The sequence below is a fragment of the Pimephales promelas genome, chromosome 25, assembly GCF_988280905.1.
Source record: "Pimephales promelas chromosome 25, fPimPro1.hap1.1, whole genome shotgun sequence".
NCBI classification, from domain to species: Eukaryota; Metazoa; Chordata; class Actinopteri; order Cypriniformes; family Leuciscidae; genus Pimephales; species Pimephales promelas.
In genome coordinates this window covers 8,458,065-8,475,374 of record NC_142793.1, presented here as the reverse complement: position 1 = coordinate 8,475,374, position 17,310 = coordinate 8,458,065, and the positions used below count along the sequence as shown (strand labels likewise).

General features: G+C 37.6%; 1 protein-coding gene and 1 long non-coding RNA gene across 4 annotated transcripts in view; one reads left to right on the top strand and one right to left on the bottom strand.

Moving 5' to 3' along the window:
* Positions 1 to 13,249, top strand: part of rassf7a (Ras association domain family member 7a) — a 59,077-nt gene extending 45,828 nt beyond the window's left edge. For all 3 annotated transcript variants that reach the window (XM_039663179.2, XM_089127603.1, XM_039663178.2), the window contains 5 exons: positions 6,104 to 6,262; positions 6,741 to 7,594; positions 8,711 to 8,879; positions 10,738 to 10,824; positions 12,971 to 13,249. In XM_039663179.2, coding sequence (XP_039519113.2) covers positions 6,160 to 6,262; positions 6,741 to 7,594; positions 8,711 to 8,879; positions 10,738 to 10,824; positions 12,971 to 13,002 — 1,245 coding nt within the window. In that variant the 5' untranslated portion in view covers positions 6,104 to 6,159 and the 3' untranslated portion in view covers positions 13,003 to 13,249. The remainder of the gene's footprint in view (positions 1 to 6,103; positions 6,263 to 6,740; positions 7,595 to 8,710; positions 8,880 to 10,737; positions 10,825 to 12,970) is intronic.
* Positions 13,250 to 15,914: 2,665 nt separating this feature from the next.
* On the bottom strand, positions 15,915 to 17,066 carry LOC120473336 (uncharacterized). Its single transcript, XR_005621574.2, has 2 exons — positions 16,904 to 17,066; positions 15,915 to 16,507 (listed from the first exon to the last, which is right to left on the bottom strand). It is a non-coding gene; the product is annotated as an uncharacterized LOC120473336 (long non-coding RNA).
* Positions 17,067 to 17,310: the final 244 nt, after the last annotated feature.

The window sequence follows — 17,310 nt, the reverse complement described above, 5'->3', positions numbered from 1 at the left end:
TAGAAAAAGCAAAACAAAGAAAATATATTTTTGTTATGCAGCAATGTGCAGGCTTTTTTGTTTTATATACAAAAAGGACACATAAGAAGAAAAAAAAACACAAAAAGTAAAAACACAAGAATAAAATCAATCAAAGATACAAATTATATACAAAAGTGCTTTAATTTCAGGAAGGTGTACTAACATATCTTTTCAGGTAATTGTTTCTGTCTGAAAAGAAACGTAATTTAGTAATCAAATATAAAATAGCACTGTATAGTTTATCATAGATAGATTAATGCTTATTAAATCTGAAGTTACTCATTCAAAAGCTGTGAGTGATTTTTTCTGCCTTTTGTTGTTTGATTTGCATTAATGGCTGAATCGTCAGCAGGTTTAGGCTATTAGACTGCTGCCCCTTTAAGACCGAGTGAAAATCTAATCGGTAACCGGTAACTGAAGCACCATCATTTTCTCCCTATTATTTACGTCCATTTAAGACATAATTGTGTTTAAGTGAATAAACTGTGTTTAAGCGAATCTCAGAGCTGGTCATTTTGACATTTGTATGTATATTTGATAGTTAAGGAGGACACACGAAGCCCAAAGTATAGGCTACTTTTCTTGTCTCGTTGCAGTCCGTTTCGGAGCGCGCACCGCCTTGTGAACAGGCTCTTGCGCAGGCTTTTGTGTTTTTAATAGCCATTTTTTGATCTTGCAACAGTAGAAGACAGCATTTTGCAACAATCGCCGATCGTGCTGAATCTGACGGTACGTTTGGGTACAGCGCTCCGCAGTGCTGTGAAGTAAAGGAAGTTAAGCTGGACAGATCATGCGTCTTGTTTTTTAACGGTTTTATCTCAAATATCTTCTTTTTATAATCTTTGGAAGCCGAAATACAAAATATATTAGAATAATATCCCACATCTAAAGTGTAACCACGTTGAATGTTTAGTTCTGTCCTCATTGTCACTCATAAAGCAGGGCTGTCGTGTTGCGCGTGCTGTGGCTTTGCGTGAGAGATCGCTCTCTCTCTTCTCTCTCTCTCTCTCTGCTGAACTGCGAATTTCAAATTTGCATCACAGACAAATGGTTTAATTAAAATATAGTTTATATATAGAAAAGGCTGGCGATATAAACATGTTCAAGATAACGTCTTTATAGGAATGATAAATAATTTCTCCAGTACCGACAGCAGAACCGATAACGTCCGAGCTTATCGATACAGCGGTCTTTCAAAATTGAGCACCGGGGCCCGTTTAATACCGGGTTTCGGTACCCATCCCTAGTTGTAACGAGTGGTTATTTCAGTCAAAGTTGCTCTTCTATCAGCTTGAATCAGTCGGCCCATTCTCCTCTGACCTCTAGCATTAACAAGGCATTTTCGCCCACAGGACTGCCACACACTGGATGTTTTTCCCTTTTCACGCCATTCTTTGTAAACCCTAGAAATGGTTGTGTGTGAAAATCCCAGTAAATGAACAGATTGTGAAATACTCAAGACGTCTGGCACAAACAACCATGCCACGCTCAAAATTGCTTAAATCCCCTTTCTTTCCCATTCTGACATTCAGGCCACATTTACACAAAACCGGGTATTTAGCAAAACGAATATTTCCCCCTCTCCGTTTTCAAAAATAACATCGTTCACACAACCGCATAAATACGCCGTCGAGCATAACTATGCCAAACCTATTGGCGGCAGTGTAGGGGTCAGGGATGGAAATTAGCACCCGCCACCATTTGGCTGGTGGCGGGTGATTTTGTGTTGTGGCGGGTAAATTCACTTCACCTACCAGCCACCGTGGCGGGTAAATAAAAATAGCATGCGTTTCACCCGACGGTGGACACTTTTTCTTCCGTCGAGCTCTCTTGTGTGGTAAAGAGCTAGCCGCGTGAACATCTACCCGCGCGCTATTCCCGGATCTACTATTAGCCCATAAAAGCGACGCGGCGCGCTCGTTTTTAGAGGAGCGCAAGTTCATTGTTGCATAGCAACGACAGACGCCACGGGAGAGCACGCGCTTGTGGAAATCAGAAAGCGGTGCGAACTGCGCTCTCCACGATGATGAGGAAGTATTAGCAAAGAATTCATTTTCCTCCCTAGCTTTATTACTAGATATATATATATGGAGATGAGAAATAAAAAGCCGCCTGAAATGTGTCACTGTCGGCATCGGTGAACAGATAATGGGCCAGATCACTGTCCATGCTTAATTAAAAGTGAAAGCACACTTTGATTTGACAGATTTTTCATATCTATGTCAGAAAAGAAAAGTAGGCTATGTCAGAAAAGAAAATTACCCATTTAAACGTGTTTTTATTCAGTGTGGGTAAAATATATGGTGTTTTATAAAAATAAAATAAAAACATGGAAGTCTTTTCAAGATGGAAGAGCAGAGGAGGGGAACAGGAGAGGAAGAGCAAGGGGAAATGAGAGATCTGGGCGTATAGGGGGTGCTGGGGGTCCCATAAGATTATCTTGTCCAGGGCCCAGGCAAGACTGTCAGCTGGCCTGGTCGCCACACCAAGGCATGTAAAAGAGGCGTCTACTTGGCTATTATTTGAAGTTTTACAACTTACTCTTGCAGAGAGAGCATCCTCCAGCTTAGAATGCGGTTTAGCATCTGTTCAGTTTTTTTGTTTAATATGCCCTACTAATTTAAAGAAATGTATATCAGTTTATGGTTTGTGTGTGTATAAGAGAGATAGAGAAAATGTCAGTATTCTTATTGAGACTTGATTAAATCGATTAAAATATTGATTAAATAAACTGGTTAAGTAGTATTGTAGATTTTGTTGTGTTAATTTTCACATGCATTGTCGGTTCAAAACAAGATAGTGGCTGGTAAAAACATTGAGTGGCTGGTAGATTTTGAAATCCACCAGCCACAGTGGCCGGTGGACAAAAAGGTTAATTTCCATCCCAAAGCCACGCAAGCCAATCAGAATCCTCAGAATCGACAAGAGAGAACCAAAATTGCTGTTTCTCCCAGTTCACACGACAACACATAACCGGCGTTTTCAGAAAGCTCCACTTTGCCCGGAGTTTTTAGAAATAATCGTTTTCTATGATAAAAACTGTGTTTTCGTGTAAATGAGAGGGCAAAACGCAGAGAAATATCTGCATTTTCCCATCGTGTAAACGGGGCCTCAGTTTGGAGTTCAGGAGATTGTCTTGACCAGGACCACACCCCTAAATGCATGCAAGCAACTGCCATGTGGTTTGGTTGATTAGATAATTCATTAATGAGAAATTGAACAGGTGTTCCTAATAATCCTTTAGGTGAGTGTGTATATATACCCACACACAATGCATAACAAAAAGATATTTATATACAGTACATTATATATTTAGATTTGAAAGCCAAAATATGACCCAGACATGTTCCTGCTCCTCTCACCCTCATTCTCTTTATTCTCTGTTAAACTGGACTTTCAGGCCTAGAGATAGAGCATCCATCATCTAGTACTTACCAGCTGCTAAATGGTCTGCTTTGTATCTCAGCAGCACTGTTTGTTTTCTTTAGTTAATGCAGTAGACTTTACCGTAGAATTTCCTCACAAAGCCTGTAATACGTAACAGTCAAAAGTGCACAGAGACAACATTCATTTTGTCTCACTCTTATTAATCTCACAAACTGGGATTCGCTCAATAACTGCACGGCTAAAACGTTCAGATGCTACACCTTACCTTAGTAGTGCCATCTGTTCCTGCTGTGGGGCTTCAAAGTGGAGTCAGAAACACATGCAAGCACATGCAGTCTCTGAACAACTAAGTTCTGCCTGTCTGTTCCCTTAAGCATTCATCTGCTAAAATGCCTTTGAAGAGAGCCAGCAGTGCAGTTAATTGGAGCAGAGCTATGAGTCCATCAACCTCCTGCTAATAATAACTCTTGAAATTTGCTTACCCACTGGACCTGATGTTCAATCATGATTTCATGTCTCATGGCTGGATATCCTGCAGAGTTTGAGCAATCAGGTAGAAACAACTTGAAGTAGAAAATAGCTTGATTTTTCTTTATAGTGCTTGTTTGACAAGTTTAGACTTAGAGATTGGGACTTTGGCCGTTTGTCTTCTCACACTCCATGAGGACGTAGTTTTGGTCTGAACATTGAAGAGTGAACCTTTTCACTAGGGTCTCGGGGCTTTAGAGGAAGCTTCGGTAGATTTGTTTGTTTGTTTGATTTATTTTTGCAAAATGGTCTTTTGTGGATTTTTCTACCTATCCACACATGCAAAGTTGGTTGATAACATAACTCCAATAAAGTAATAGCCTAGTTAACAATTACTTGTTTACATAGGATATATGATGTAGCTGTTTTATATTTAAGAATGTGGGACCTTATCAGTTTGACAGAATTTTCCACTTCAAAGTGCCATGGAAAGTCAAACTAACTTTACTTTGAAATTGTTTATTTCCTACTCCTTAAAGGAGTAGTTCACTTTTAAAAAAAACCTTTGCTGATAATTTACTCACCCCCATGTCATCCAAGACGTCCATGTCTTTCTTTCTTCGGTCGAAAAGAAATTAAGGTTTTTGATGAAAACATTCCAGGATTTTTCTCCATATAATGGACTTCAATGGGAACCAAACGGTTCAAGGTCCAAAAGACAGTTTCAGTGCAAACTGTTCAAAGGGCTTTAAACGATATGGAATACGGGTCTTATAAAGCAAAACAATTGGTCTTTTAAAAAATAAATAAAAAAGTCTGTTTTATAAGCACAAATGCTCGCCTTGCTCCGCTCTGTGATGCATGTTTGTGACTCACCTGTTCAAACTTGTTCATCCAAATGAACAAATCTTTTTACAAGTCATGACTCAAAGGTTCCTAGATAAGACCCTTATTCATCGTGAGGTGTCGTTTAAAGCCCTTTGAAGCTGCACTGAAACTGTCTTTTGGACCTTGAACCATTTGGTTCCCAATGAAGTCCATTAAATGGAGAAAATCCTGTAATGTTTTCATCAAAAACCTTAATTTCTTCTCAACTGAAGAAAGAAAGACGTGGATATCTTGGATGACATGGGGTTGAGTAAATTATCAGCAAAAGTTTTTGAACTACTCCTTTAACAATTTATCAGACTTTTAATGATTTCGGCCATGATGAATATCTGAAGTCAGGTTTTCTTGTAAGTCACAACACATTTTTACACATGGGGAAAACTGATTGTTTGGTTAATAAATCAAGAATATCTTTAAAGCTCTTGATTTTAACACTTTATAATGAGCTATACTTGCCCTTATGAAACTGTGCTATAGTTATTTTAATTGTTTAGCTATATCATTTGTTACAATAAGTCTATAATTATAGGTGAGACCATTTATGTCTCCTTAGGAGCCCAATGTTTTTTTATTGATCTGCTGTATAGCTTTTGTTGTGAAAAATAGCAACCTACACATTTAGAAACTATAGCTACAACATGCCACTGTTGTAATAGTAGAACAATATATTTCAATAACAGATTATTGATTATAAATTCAATACAAGTTAATCAGAATTTACCACGATAAATACAATACACAATGTGATCAATTCTTGTTGGTCATGAATAGATTAGATTAAGTTTAATTTTTCTAATTTATGTTGGTGCAAGATTATTTTCTTTCCTCTTTTCATTTTTCTTTTTAATTTGTGGCTGTTTTAGATCGTATTTTGCAGGCCACAGATGCACAATTAAATAAACCAGGCTTCAGTCATATTGCGCTGATGATTGGTCCATTCAGTTCAGACAGAGGGAAACTTAGCATGTATTAAAGCTCTGAACGTGTGATGTATATATTTAATTAATACCCTAATTCTGTACCTCAAAACTACGCCCCTGTCCACAGATGACTTTAACTAAGGAAGGGCTCCAGTACTTTGGGTTTTGGCCATGGATTCTTGTGCACTGTTGTTTTATGTGAATGTAAGTCCCATGGATGTCCTCGGCCATTGTATTGCATCTTGTACCATGGGCGTCGCTTTTTTTTAGGATGCCGTCAACTTAAAAATAAAACGTTTTAAAAAACTGTTGAATCACCTGCAAGGTATCACTAAAAATGACAATGGATTATTGAATCTTTTTCAGACCATCAAAACATGTTGCGTTAACTTGTCACTATTGCTGTTTTGTCATTTCAGAATCCAGACATTGTCATGCATTGCTGATGTAAGCTGATCTGTGTCCTGTGTCTCTGATGGAGCTGAAAGTTTGGGTGGATGGAGTTGTACGAGTGGTTTGCGGCCTGTCGGAAGAGACGTCATGCCAGGATGTAGTCATTGCACTCGCCCAAGCCATTGGTAAGTACCTCTGAGAATGAACTTAAAGAGGTGAGGTTAGTCATTCAAAGAATGTTAGTCTCTATAGCATGCATTGTATTTATCATGCAATTTATGCACGAAAATTCGTTTTTACGTGCATATGATACACACTTTATGGTGTGCAATACCACTAATCCTACCCAAACGTATAATACGCATGTGCCCCACACCACTAATCCTACCCAAGGGGTTTACAGTGGTATAAATTGCACGATAAACACAATGCGTGCTATCGAGATGCATTTCATTAGATCTAGGTTGGATAACCAGTAGATTATTGGTTGGAAGCCAACAAAGTGGTGGTCAATGAACCCTTGCCATAGTGCCCTTGAGCAAGACGCTTAACCCAAGGACAGTTCCCCCAGATCCAAGGGGGTTGTCCACATATAAAGGGTAGAGAAAAGTAAGTAGGTGTAGTGTATTTTTTGGACACTAACTACCCCTGTGCTCTCTACAGGCCAGACGGGTCGTTACGTTCTCATTCAGAGATTGAGGGACACTGAGCGGCAGCTTCTGGCCAATGAGCGCCCACTGGAGTCCCTGGCCAAACTGGGCCAACATAGCAGTGAGGTGCAGTTCTTCCTGCGGCGGACCGGTCCCAGCAGCAGTGAAGATAAAAGTCTGCACAGCCGCACCCTCCCTCACTCCAAACCATCCACGTCAGAACCTAAACGAGGACTACCGAAGAAATCCTTAACCTTCAACCTGGGACCTTCCTGTTCTCCTCATACAAAAGCTCGTAAAACACCCTCTCCTGAACAGAGGGCATCCCCAGTTCCTCACACGGCGTACCTTCCGGCGCCATCTAAAGAGGAGGTGTTTCGGCATGTTCTCCAGCAGCAGGAGCAGCTCCGTGCCCTTGAGTCCCAGCTGGTGGACTTGGACAGGGAATGCGAGACTTGGGACCAGGCGTCTACAGAGGAGTCGTCCCTGCAGGCAGAGATGGAAGTCTTGGAAAGTACCTTGTGGAAGAACCAGCAAGAGTTGGTGGACGAGGAGTTCTGGGAGGAGGAACTAAAGCTAGAGACCGAGAGGGAGCGCGGGATGAAGCGGCGGTTAGGAGAGCTGCGTGCCAAACTGGATGACTGTGGGCAAAAGTTGTATGAATTCAACACTCGCGCAATTCAACTTGAAAAGGACGTTCAGAGGGAAATGCTACAGGTGGACACCTTGCCCAATCAGCCCGATTCAAAAGACTCTTTGGGAGTAGTCAAGGCAGATGTTCAAAGTCGACAAAAGCAGGGGGAGGACTTGGAGGCAGAACTTGTAGAGCTTGAGAAGGCTTTGGGGAGGGCGGAGACTCTGCTGAAGGTAAGCAGAGAGGGCGTGGCTCAAGAAAGAGGTTTATAGCTGTTGGCTGCAAAATCCTGGCAGGTTTTACTGTCCCCTCAGGCAAAGGGCGTACGAGCAATGAACTGAAAATCTGAAAGTGAACAAAGGAGCTCACCTTTTGAAATGATTCAGATGTTCACACTCAGTCTTTTTTTAACCTACTTTTCTGTGCACAGAAACTAATGTTTTTATTTGGAGACGCATACATTTATTTTATTTTCTGTGTATTTTATGCCTTGAAAGGACAAAATAAAGGTATACACCTATTAAATGAGTTTCCTTTCCTGCTAGGCATGTATATATTTCACACTGTAGATAATTATGCACCAGACATTTCAATATTTCACTCTTCCAGTGACTTAAATCAAAGACTTCCAGGTCTGTGAAGATGATCTGAACTACTACATATCACAGTGCCACTCAAAAATCTTCCTTCTTCCAAAAAGCAAGAAAATCAACCATGACTAACCGGATCTTACATAATCAAAATCTATTCCCGTTGGATGAGTCTTGCATGTGAAGTAGGCTGCTCTTCCTCTACGACCACACGGTGAATTATCATAGTTTGTTGTGAATAGAAACTCAAGTGATTACTTGTGTCACATACTTTGTGATTACCTTTGACTTGTCTGCATTTTAATTTAGCTTCTCTTGTTAAACACATGAAACCTACAGCCGTAAAGGTGTCAAACAAACACAGAGGACAAATCCTGAGATTACTGTAAACAGAGCCGCAGGGCACAAACCTACTGCCTTGGCTGTTGTTGCTGCTGAAACATGGCGCCCCCTTGTGATTGCTGGTGGAATTAGAAGTATTCAGATATTCACAAGATTAAAACGAAAGGTTTACATGTGTGAACATCGTACATGTGTGTACCTTTACATTAAAGGTACTACTTAAATAATTGATAATAATAAATGCAAAAAATCTCAAATGTATCCGAAAGTAGGTTGTTGGCCATTTTAGGACTCTTAGCAACATACAGTGCAGCAACTGACTGAGTTGAATAATTCATCTTCATAATGATTTAAACTGTACTTGATTTGATTTTAGTCACCAGGATGTTTGTGATGGTCTGTTCTCTCTGTGTGTAGGCAAAGCAGGAGGAAGTGGAGGAGTTGAATAAGGAGCTCAGACAGTGTAATTTACAACAGTTTATCCAGCAGGCTGGAGCCCTGCCCACCCACACTCAATCCCGCACAGACCTTAATGAACACCCAGAAGAACTGGACCTGACTCAACAACAGCAGGACAAACACAATGGTATGGCCTGCACACACTACGGGGCTGGTTACACAACAGCGTTTTCAACTAAAAACCTAAAAAAAAAAATTGTGTTTTGGCCGTTCGTTTACACAAAAACAGCGTTTTGGGTGCCTAAAACGCAAACCTTTGAAAACGGTCTCTGTGTAAACAACAAAAACGACAAATCTCTGAAGATGATGACACCATGCATGTGCATATATGCACAACCGACACATCCGGGAACTTAACTGTCTATTTTGTCCCCGTCCCCTTTTGGGGAAAACAAACTAGACTCCCCATAGACTTCAATACAAAATAACGGCAAAAACCAACGTTCGTACACAGCCGACAGGCGTAACTAACTTAAGAAATCACTTATATAAAACATGTCAAGTAATTATATCTTTCACGCTCTATGGCAGGCAGGGTGGACATATAATTACTTGACATGTTTTATATTAGTGATTTCTTAAGTAATTTACGCCTGTCGGCAGTGTACGGGCGTTGGTTCTTGCCGCTATTTTGTATTGAAGTCTATGGGGAGTCTAGTTTGTTCTCCCCCAAAAGGAGGCGGGGACAAATTCAGGATGTGTCCGATGTGCGTATTACGTGTTCAGTCTTTAGTGTTTCATCGCCATCTAATGGCCTGGCAGTGTATAAAAATGAAAACTAGCATACAGTTTACTGCATACTACACTTATCTTTTGCGTATTCCAAGTATTTGTGCGAATACACTCTGTAGTACTATGTTAGTATACAACTAGTTGGTAGTATGCCGTCTACCCACTAGTTGCATACTAACATAGTACTATAGTGTGTATTCGCACAAATACTTGGAATACCCAAATGATTTACTGATTTATAATGTTCACTATACAAAATAAACACTACAGAATAGTATATCCTACAATACATTGTGTTAGTGATGTGGTAACTGGAATCACATAATCTGCTGTTTTTAAAGGCTAAATTTGTAATAGCATACTACCATACTAATCTTCGTATTTATTTTAGCGTGCTACAGTATAGCCTGCATTTTAAGACTTTTTAATACAAAAACAAAAATATCTCCAACAGGATAACTAGATGATGCTCGCTATATTAAACATAATATTATATATACATAACATATCGGCCACCATATCGTTATCGGCCGATACATGTAAATTTTTATGCTATTGTTATCGGCCCGATAAGATCATTTGGCCGAAATATTAAAGTCGATAAATAATTGATAATTTCCTTCAGCTGTTTGCCTTGCTTGAAATAAGATAGGAATCGCTTTAAAAAAAAGTGTAACATTATAAAATTATAATAAGAGCATTATAATTGTGTGCTTTGGACAGGCTTTTAATGGTAAGACTTTTGACTCACAAAAGTTATATAAAGATTTGGATTTAGAATTATCGGCCAATATATCGGCTTTCAAATATAAAGAATTATCGGTTATCGGTATCAGCCAAAATTTTCATATCACGCCATTCCCTATTGTGAACTTGTGAATCAGTATGCGATATGTAATGGTAAATTGTCTCACTTTGTTGTCATATTACCCAGTCATTAATGTTTATGCATATTTAATTCGAAAAATAGCGCTTGGTCATCTTCTTGGATTTAAATATTAGAGTAACGTGAAAATTGGTCAAGGAATATTGATCAAGAAGGAGACATCTCAGCTGGAAATAAAAAGTGGGTTGCATTGTGGGATACAGCATTTCTTTCAATGATTTTTGGTTGTACACTCCATACATTCCATGAATACACATAGCATACTGCACAAATAGTACAGTACTATGGTCATTATATGGCCAGCACAGATATGTGTGTTTATATGATGTTGCTGTTGTATATTTGACCCCATATTTAATTGCCACAGATTCCCCCCCACGTGCCACGGCTAAGCATTTCCTTGGTCACCCTCGAAACCTGCAGCACCCGCTGGTGTCCAGCCTGAACCCTGAGGGTGTGTATGTGTGACAGACTCCCGCTGCTGCTTCCCTGCTCCTCAACCCCAGCGGGACAGTGCCTGCATGGTGCCCCCCCCCCCCCCCCCCCCCTCCCTTAACAGCACTCTTTCCTTCAACATGCCTGATTATTGTAGCACTTTACCTGAAAGGCATTGCATCAACTGATTTACACAACATTACCGATATATACAGTCTCTGTATATTAGTATTATTAATGTACAATATATGCTGATTTTGTTGAACTACTTGGGTCTGTAAATATGGATGTCACATATTACATTGTCAGTATGTAGTGCCTTTCATTAAGAAGTGTTACCATGACCTGTGTTCTTCAACACTTTAGTTTAAGGGATAGTGGCTGGTTCCAAATTACATCTTGACAAGCTGATAACAACTTTTGTTGAAGTCTAGTTGAGGTATGTTTGCTTATGAAGATGCAATTTGACTTAAAATTCGCAAACTAAAGTGTTTCTTCTGTGTTTCTTTGAGCTCTACATACCTCTTCTTTTTTTACGCTCTTCTGTCCCAGTTTGGTGTCCTTACATTGTGTTGTTTTCAGCCCTGTTTCGCTGATTTATAGTGCCTCTCTCACTCTCTCTCTCTCTCTCTCTCTCTGTGTGTGTGTTCTTAAAGGTATACTTCATCTTATATATAAAAATTCAGTTTTCATTTACTTTACTTGGGGTTCCAAAGGTATATACCTTTCTTCCATGTAACTGAATGTTTTTCCAGTGATGAGCTTTTAAAGGGATAGTTCACCCCAAAATGAATTTACTCACGTAAGACTTTCGTTTATCTTCGAAAACACAAATAAAGTTCGTTTTTTATGAAACCTGAGAGATTTCTGTCCTTCTATTGAAATACTATACAACTACGACTTTAACGCTTCAAAAAGTTTGTATTGAGTGGTTTAGTCAAAATTTTCTGGAGACAGAATCACTTTATAAAATAAAAAGATTTAGTCTTTTATTCACATCAGTTGTGGTAAACGGAAGTTCAAGCATGTTCGCTTGACGTGCGAGAACCAATAAGGTTCATTCTCTCGTTACGCATCACGTTTGAGCTTCTGTTTAGGTTGGCTGATCAATGTTTTTATGTAAACAAAAGCCTAAATTCATCATAAATGCGATCGTGTCTCTTCAGAAAACTTGGGCTAAACTTTTACGGTCTCTTTATGAACTTTTTGAAGCGTCAAAATGGTAGTTGCGTAGGCCGTCAATGGAGGTTTCATTTAAATATCTTCATTTGTGTTCCAAAGATGAACCAAAGTCTCGCGTGTTTGGGACGAAATGAAGTAAATGATGATAGAATTTTCGTTTCCGGGTGAACTGTCCCTTTAAGAATGTTTTGTGAATCTTGCCACTGGTTAATATATGGTTTCGAATGGAAAAGCAGCAGCTTGAACATTTTGCGAAATATCTCCTTTTGTTTTCCATGGAATAAAGATAATCATATAGGTTTGGACATCATGAGAGTGAATAAATCAAGACAAAATCTTCAATTTTGGGTGATCTATCACTTTAACACGTCTAATGATGTGACATGTTAATATCTCTTGTCTGCTTAAACAACTATACAGTGTACATAAAAGAGTCATTTTGAAAGAATCTCGTTTGTGGCATCTGATCCGCATTTACAAGTATTCAAAATATAAACTTTTCCACTCTGATGCTTTCAAACGATTACAAAGCTGGGGACTTTTTTAAAAGAAGAACCAGTGGCTAGATACTTATACTAACGAGAAACCTTCCTGTGATGAGCAAGCAAGATAAAAATGACAAGAATATCATCAGTAGATGTTTCACAAGTGTTTCTCTGGTCTGTATCTGCTACTATCGGGGATAAACCTGTTGGACTGTTGGGACGTCTCTGTGTGTATTCGCTATTTCCAAAGAACCGATGATGTCGAATTCATCCTTCCCACACATTATCGATGCCTTGTGCTATATTACATATTCCTCCGTGAGACTGAGTTTCTGGTTTAGTGACTGCTAAGTGAGGCGTGTGGACTTTCCTCTGTTCTCTCGGCTGCTGTGTGCATGGGAGTGTGTCTGAAACCTCCACAGATGAAGTATTTTTGTACCTATCATGGTTTCTAAACCCAACAGCCTCACTCAGTGTACTTTTCTATGTGTCTTGCAGTCCTGACTTCCAGGGAATCGTCTTGGCGGTAATAAACCTGAAGCAGGGCTAAGGATGTAGAGTGGCTTTCTGCTTAAATTCATCTTAACTGGCATCAGTATAACAGTTCATGTCATATATATCCTGTATATATGAATATATATATATATTAATGATATATTTACTACTTTTTGGTACATTTCAAAAAAACATGTATTTACTGTAAAATATTACCAGATTTTATCTCGAGGACTTTTACTTTTGTTTATGTATTTAATAAAGACTGTGCATTGTGTCTTAGATGACTTGCTCTTGATGGTTTTCGACGGGACTCTTCATTACTGATTCACAAAGTTCAGATGTTAAGAGAAAGCAAACACACAGGATGTTTTCTTACACTGGGTTAATAATATACATGTTATAGGCTAAAATGAGTGTTTAAATCACACAACTGCAGTCTACCATGTTATTTGTTTACATTAGAACTAAAACTATGAAAATTGGTGATTGAAATAAAATATAAATAAAAGTAACACTTCAGAATAAGGTTACATTTGGTTACCATTAGTTAAGATAACATTAACTAGCAATAAACAATATGTCTAAAGCATTTATTAGTCTTACTTAATGTTAATTTCAACATTTTATATACATGATTAAAATCAAAAGTTGTATCTGTTCATATTATCTGGACCTGCGCTAAAATGAAACAGTTGTATTTTTAGAACTAACATGAACAAATACAAATATGTTTCTCATGCATTGTTAGTTAATGGATTATAACATTAACTAATGGACCTTACTGTTGAGTGTTACCATAAATTATTCAGCTTTTCATTTTTATTTGGTTTAATTGATGTACTAAAATAACTACTAAAATGGAAAAGAGTAATGAAACCATATAGACATTTAAAAAACAAAAACTAACTAAATATAATTTTTCTAAGATGACACAGAGTATACAGTGGGGTCCAAAGTTCACTTATTTATTATTATTATACACACATTATTAAGATAATTTGAGTAAAACAAATTGCACAATATTATACTTAGCTGTTCTGACCTCCATAAATAAACATTTGTGTGTGTGTGTGTGTGTGTGTGTGTATATATATATATATATATATATATATTTATATTGTATTTATATATATATTTATATATATACAGTTATTTTTATCTATATGCTTGTATAATTATATTTTACTACAATAAATTTCCCATTTAATATACATAATATTAATATATTATTTATTTCTTTCAAAAGTATAAATACAGGTGAAACTTGAAAAATTAGAATATTGTGCAAAAGATCATTAATTCCATTAATTAAACTTAAAGGGTGAAACTAATATAGACTCATTAAATGCAAAGTGAGATATTTCAAGTCTTTATTTGTTATGATTTTTTTGATGATTATGGCAGCTATGAAAACCTTTTCACAATGTTCTTTGAATTTGGGATTTTATAAACTGTAAGCCATAATCATCAAAATTATAACAAATAAAGGATTGAAATATCTCACTTTGTCTATATAATACATTAGTTTCACATTTTAGGTTGAATTACTGAAATGAATTGCACATTATTCTAATTTTTTGAGTTTCAGCTGTATTTTCATTAATGTTGATTTGTTTTTATTATTCTAATAAATTGGAATTGTAATAAACATATATTTTTTTATTTATTACATTCTTATATCATCACCTATTCATGTTAACTTATATGGTCTGAATCTGATTTGATCAAATATGGTTCTTGGAATTAAGTTTAGGAGACATAATCTAAACCCAGAATTGTCCTATACTAATATAACAGGAAAAAACGCGGCACAATATCACAGATCTGTTCCTCCACTTCACTATAAAGCATGATTCTGTTTTTAAAAAAAACCCTGATTTATGTGTTTGTCTGAGTTGTTCTCTTTAGCTTGGCTGTTTTGATATCATGAATAACTACGCAAGTGGATTATATACAGATAAGATCAAGGAACTTAGTATGCCATAGTAGATAAGCCTCCAATCCTCTCATGGCTGTCAGCAGGAACTATATAGGATAGACACGGATATACATGCGTAAAGGCGTGGCTCATGAATTTACATTAATGAGAATTTTTTTTTTTTTTTCATATTTTTTACATAAATACACCAAGGGGGTTTAATCACAACAAAAAGGCAGATTCAAAAGTGATTCAATCAAATCAAATCTCTAATCTGTGCTTAGTTCCCTTGGGTGGACCAGAGCCACTAACAGCGCTAATGCAATCCGACACACAATAATGATGTTTCAGTTACATATTTCCCAATAACGGCTAGATATTAGAAAGAATCGATTGCAGGAAATTTGATTTAATGTTAGGAGGCAGGATTCACATTTGTTGGACCTCAAACTCCAACATGTATCCATAAATCAACTAAATTTAGTGAGATTTATGTAATTTAAAGTGCAGTTTGTGCTTTACAAGACATTTTTTTTAATAACTTAGTGTCATATTACTCGTTTCTTTAGCACAATCTCACCATAACCTTTAATATTCTGTTGCTAAAAGCATATTTGTATTCTGAAACATTAGGATTTTTTATATAACTAAATTAAATAATACAATGGCTAGATAACACTGGTGCTCACACAAAATATTGACACTTGGAGAGTTTTGACATGTTCACTTTTGTTGCCATGCAGCTACAGTGTATGTTGAGTTATTTTCAGAGGACAGTAAATATACACTGCTACAAGCTGTACAGTGATTAGGCTACTCTAGTCTAAACATATCCAAATTTAATTTCTATATTGTCTCTTGAGAATATATACTAAAATGTTTGCTGAAATGTGAGGGGTGTACTCACTTTTGTGAGATACTAAACGTTTAGATTTAGTTTGTAATTTCTATATTTAATTTGATTGGCATACTGTATCATGAAAACCTCAAAGTCTAAACCACATAATGTACAAAACCAAAACTGAAGAGAGTGAACAAAATGAAAGTTTAATGATAAATGAATGGAAGATAACACTGACTGTCACACTGTTGATTCAAAGTTGCTTCAATTGACACAGAGACACACACTCCCACAGCTACTGTAACTGGACTTGTATTACTGTACCTACAGGTTCAGAAGTTCAGAGCTGCTGAAGATTGCATGCAAAATATATTAGTAACATTATTATTGCATATAAAAGTACTAGAAAAAACAACTGTGACTGTCTGGTGTCATTCAACATGTTTACTGTATACATTGATCACCGTGCATTTATTCGGGACACGTGCTCATGGGAATCGAACAGGCTTGATTTCACGCACAGAGAATTACCAGTTGAGTAACAGGAACAAAAAGACTCGTCGAGGGCCAGTGGAGCCAGAAGTGTCGCTCCCCTGGCTGTGTCCGTTCAGGAGTCTCCAGTGGGACAGTCCCAGTGAGTCAGGCACACATCCAAAAGCTGGTTAGCCGCTGTCACACGCACAGTGGAGTGGAGAACAGGCGCAATGTGCGTTAGTCAGTGGCTTACCTGCTTTCAGAAATCAGAAGCCACAGGAACCCACGAGTCCGGAGAATATCACTGTCAATGTCCGAATACATATAACGTTATATAGCACATCACTCGGCAACTGTACTGATGGATATATGCATATATACAAAAGTCTTTCTTATAATTATAAATTATAATTATAAGAGTTATAAATAATCTAAACGATTATTCGACCATGGTTTATGGATATGAATATGTTAGTACATATGAATAAGGCATTTTCCAACCATGTTTTGATTCATTAACGTTATATAAGTCTCATTTTAAAATATTGATGATACATATCGCTATATATGTCTCATTCAAGAACAATAAAGCTGAAATATTAAAGTATACAATTATGCAAGGTTATCTGTTCATGTTCAAATAAACTGATAACAATTAGATTTTGACAGACAATTAGAGCTAAAAGACACACTTACTCACCTTAACTTCCCAATAAACCCATTAATTACTCGGAGAAGAGCAAAACCAACATTCCTTAATGGTGTCCTATCAAAACACACGCAAAGTAAATAATTTCTCAAATAAAGTATTAAATTGAGGATAGTCAACTACACCAGCGGAGAAGTTCGGCTAGCCCAACCCTGCCCACTCCCCTGCAACGTCAACCTGACCTGCTTATGCAAAACAGCGTTTGATTGACGTGATAGTTAGCCAATAGTCGACCGAGCCCTTCATTGAAACCCCGCCTATTAAATTGTATTATCGAATTACAGCGTCAGGAGGGCGTGTCCATGACCATCAGTTCTTGGTGGATTTTCTGAGTGTTATAGCGGGGTGCGGCGCGTTCGGTTTTGCACGTCGTACTTTAGGAATGAACCATTTTCAGC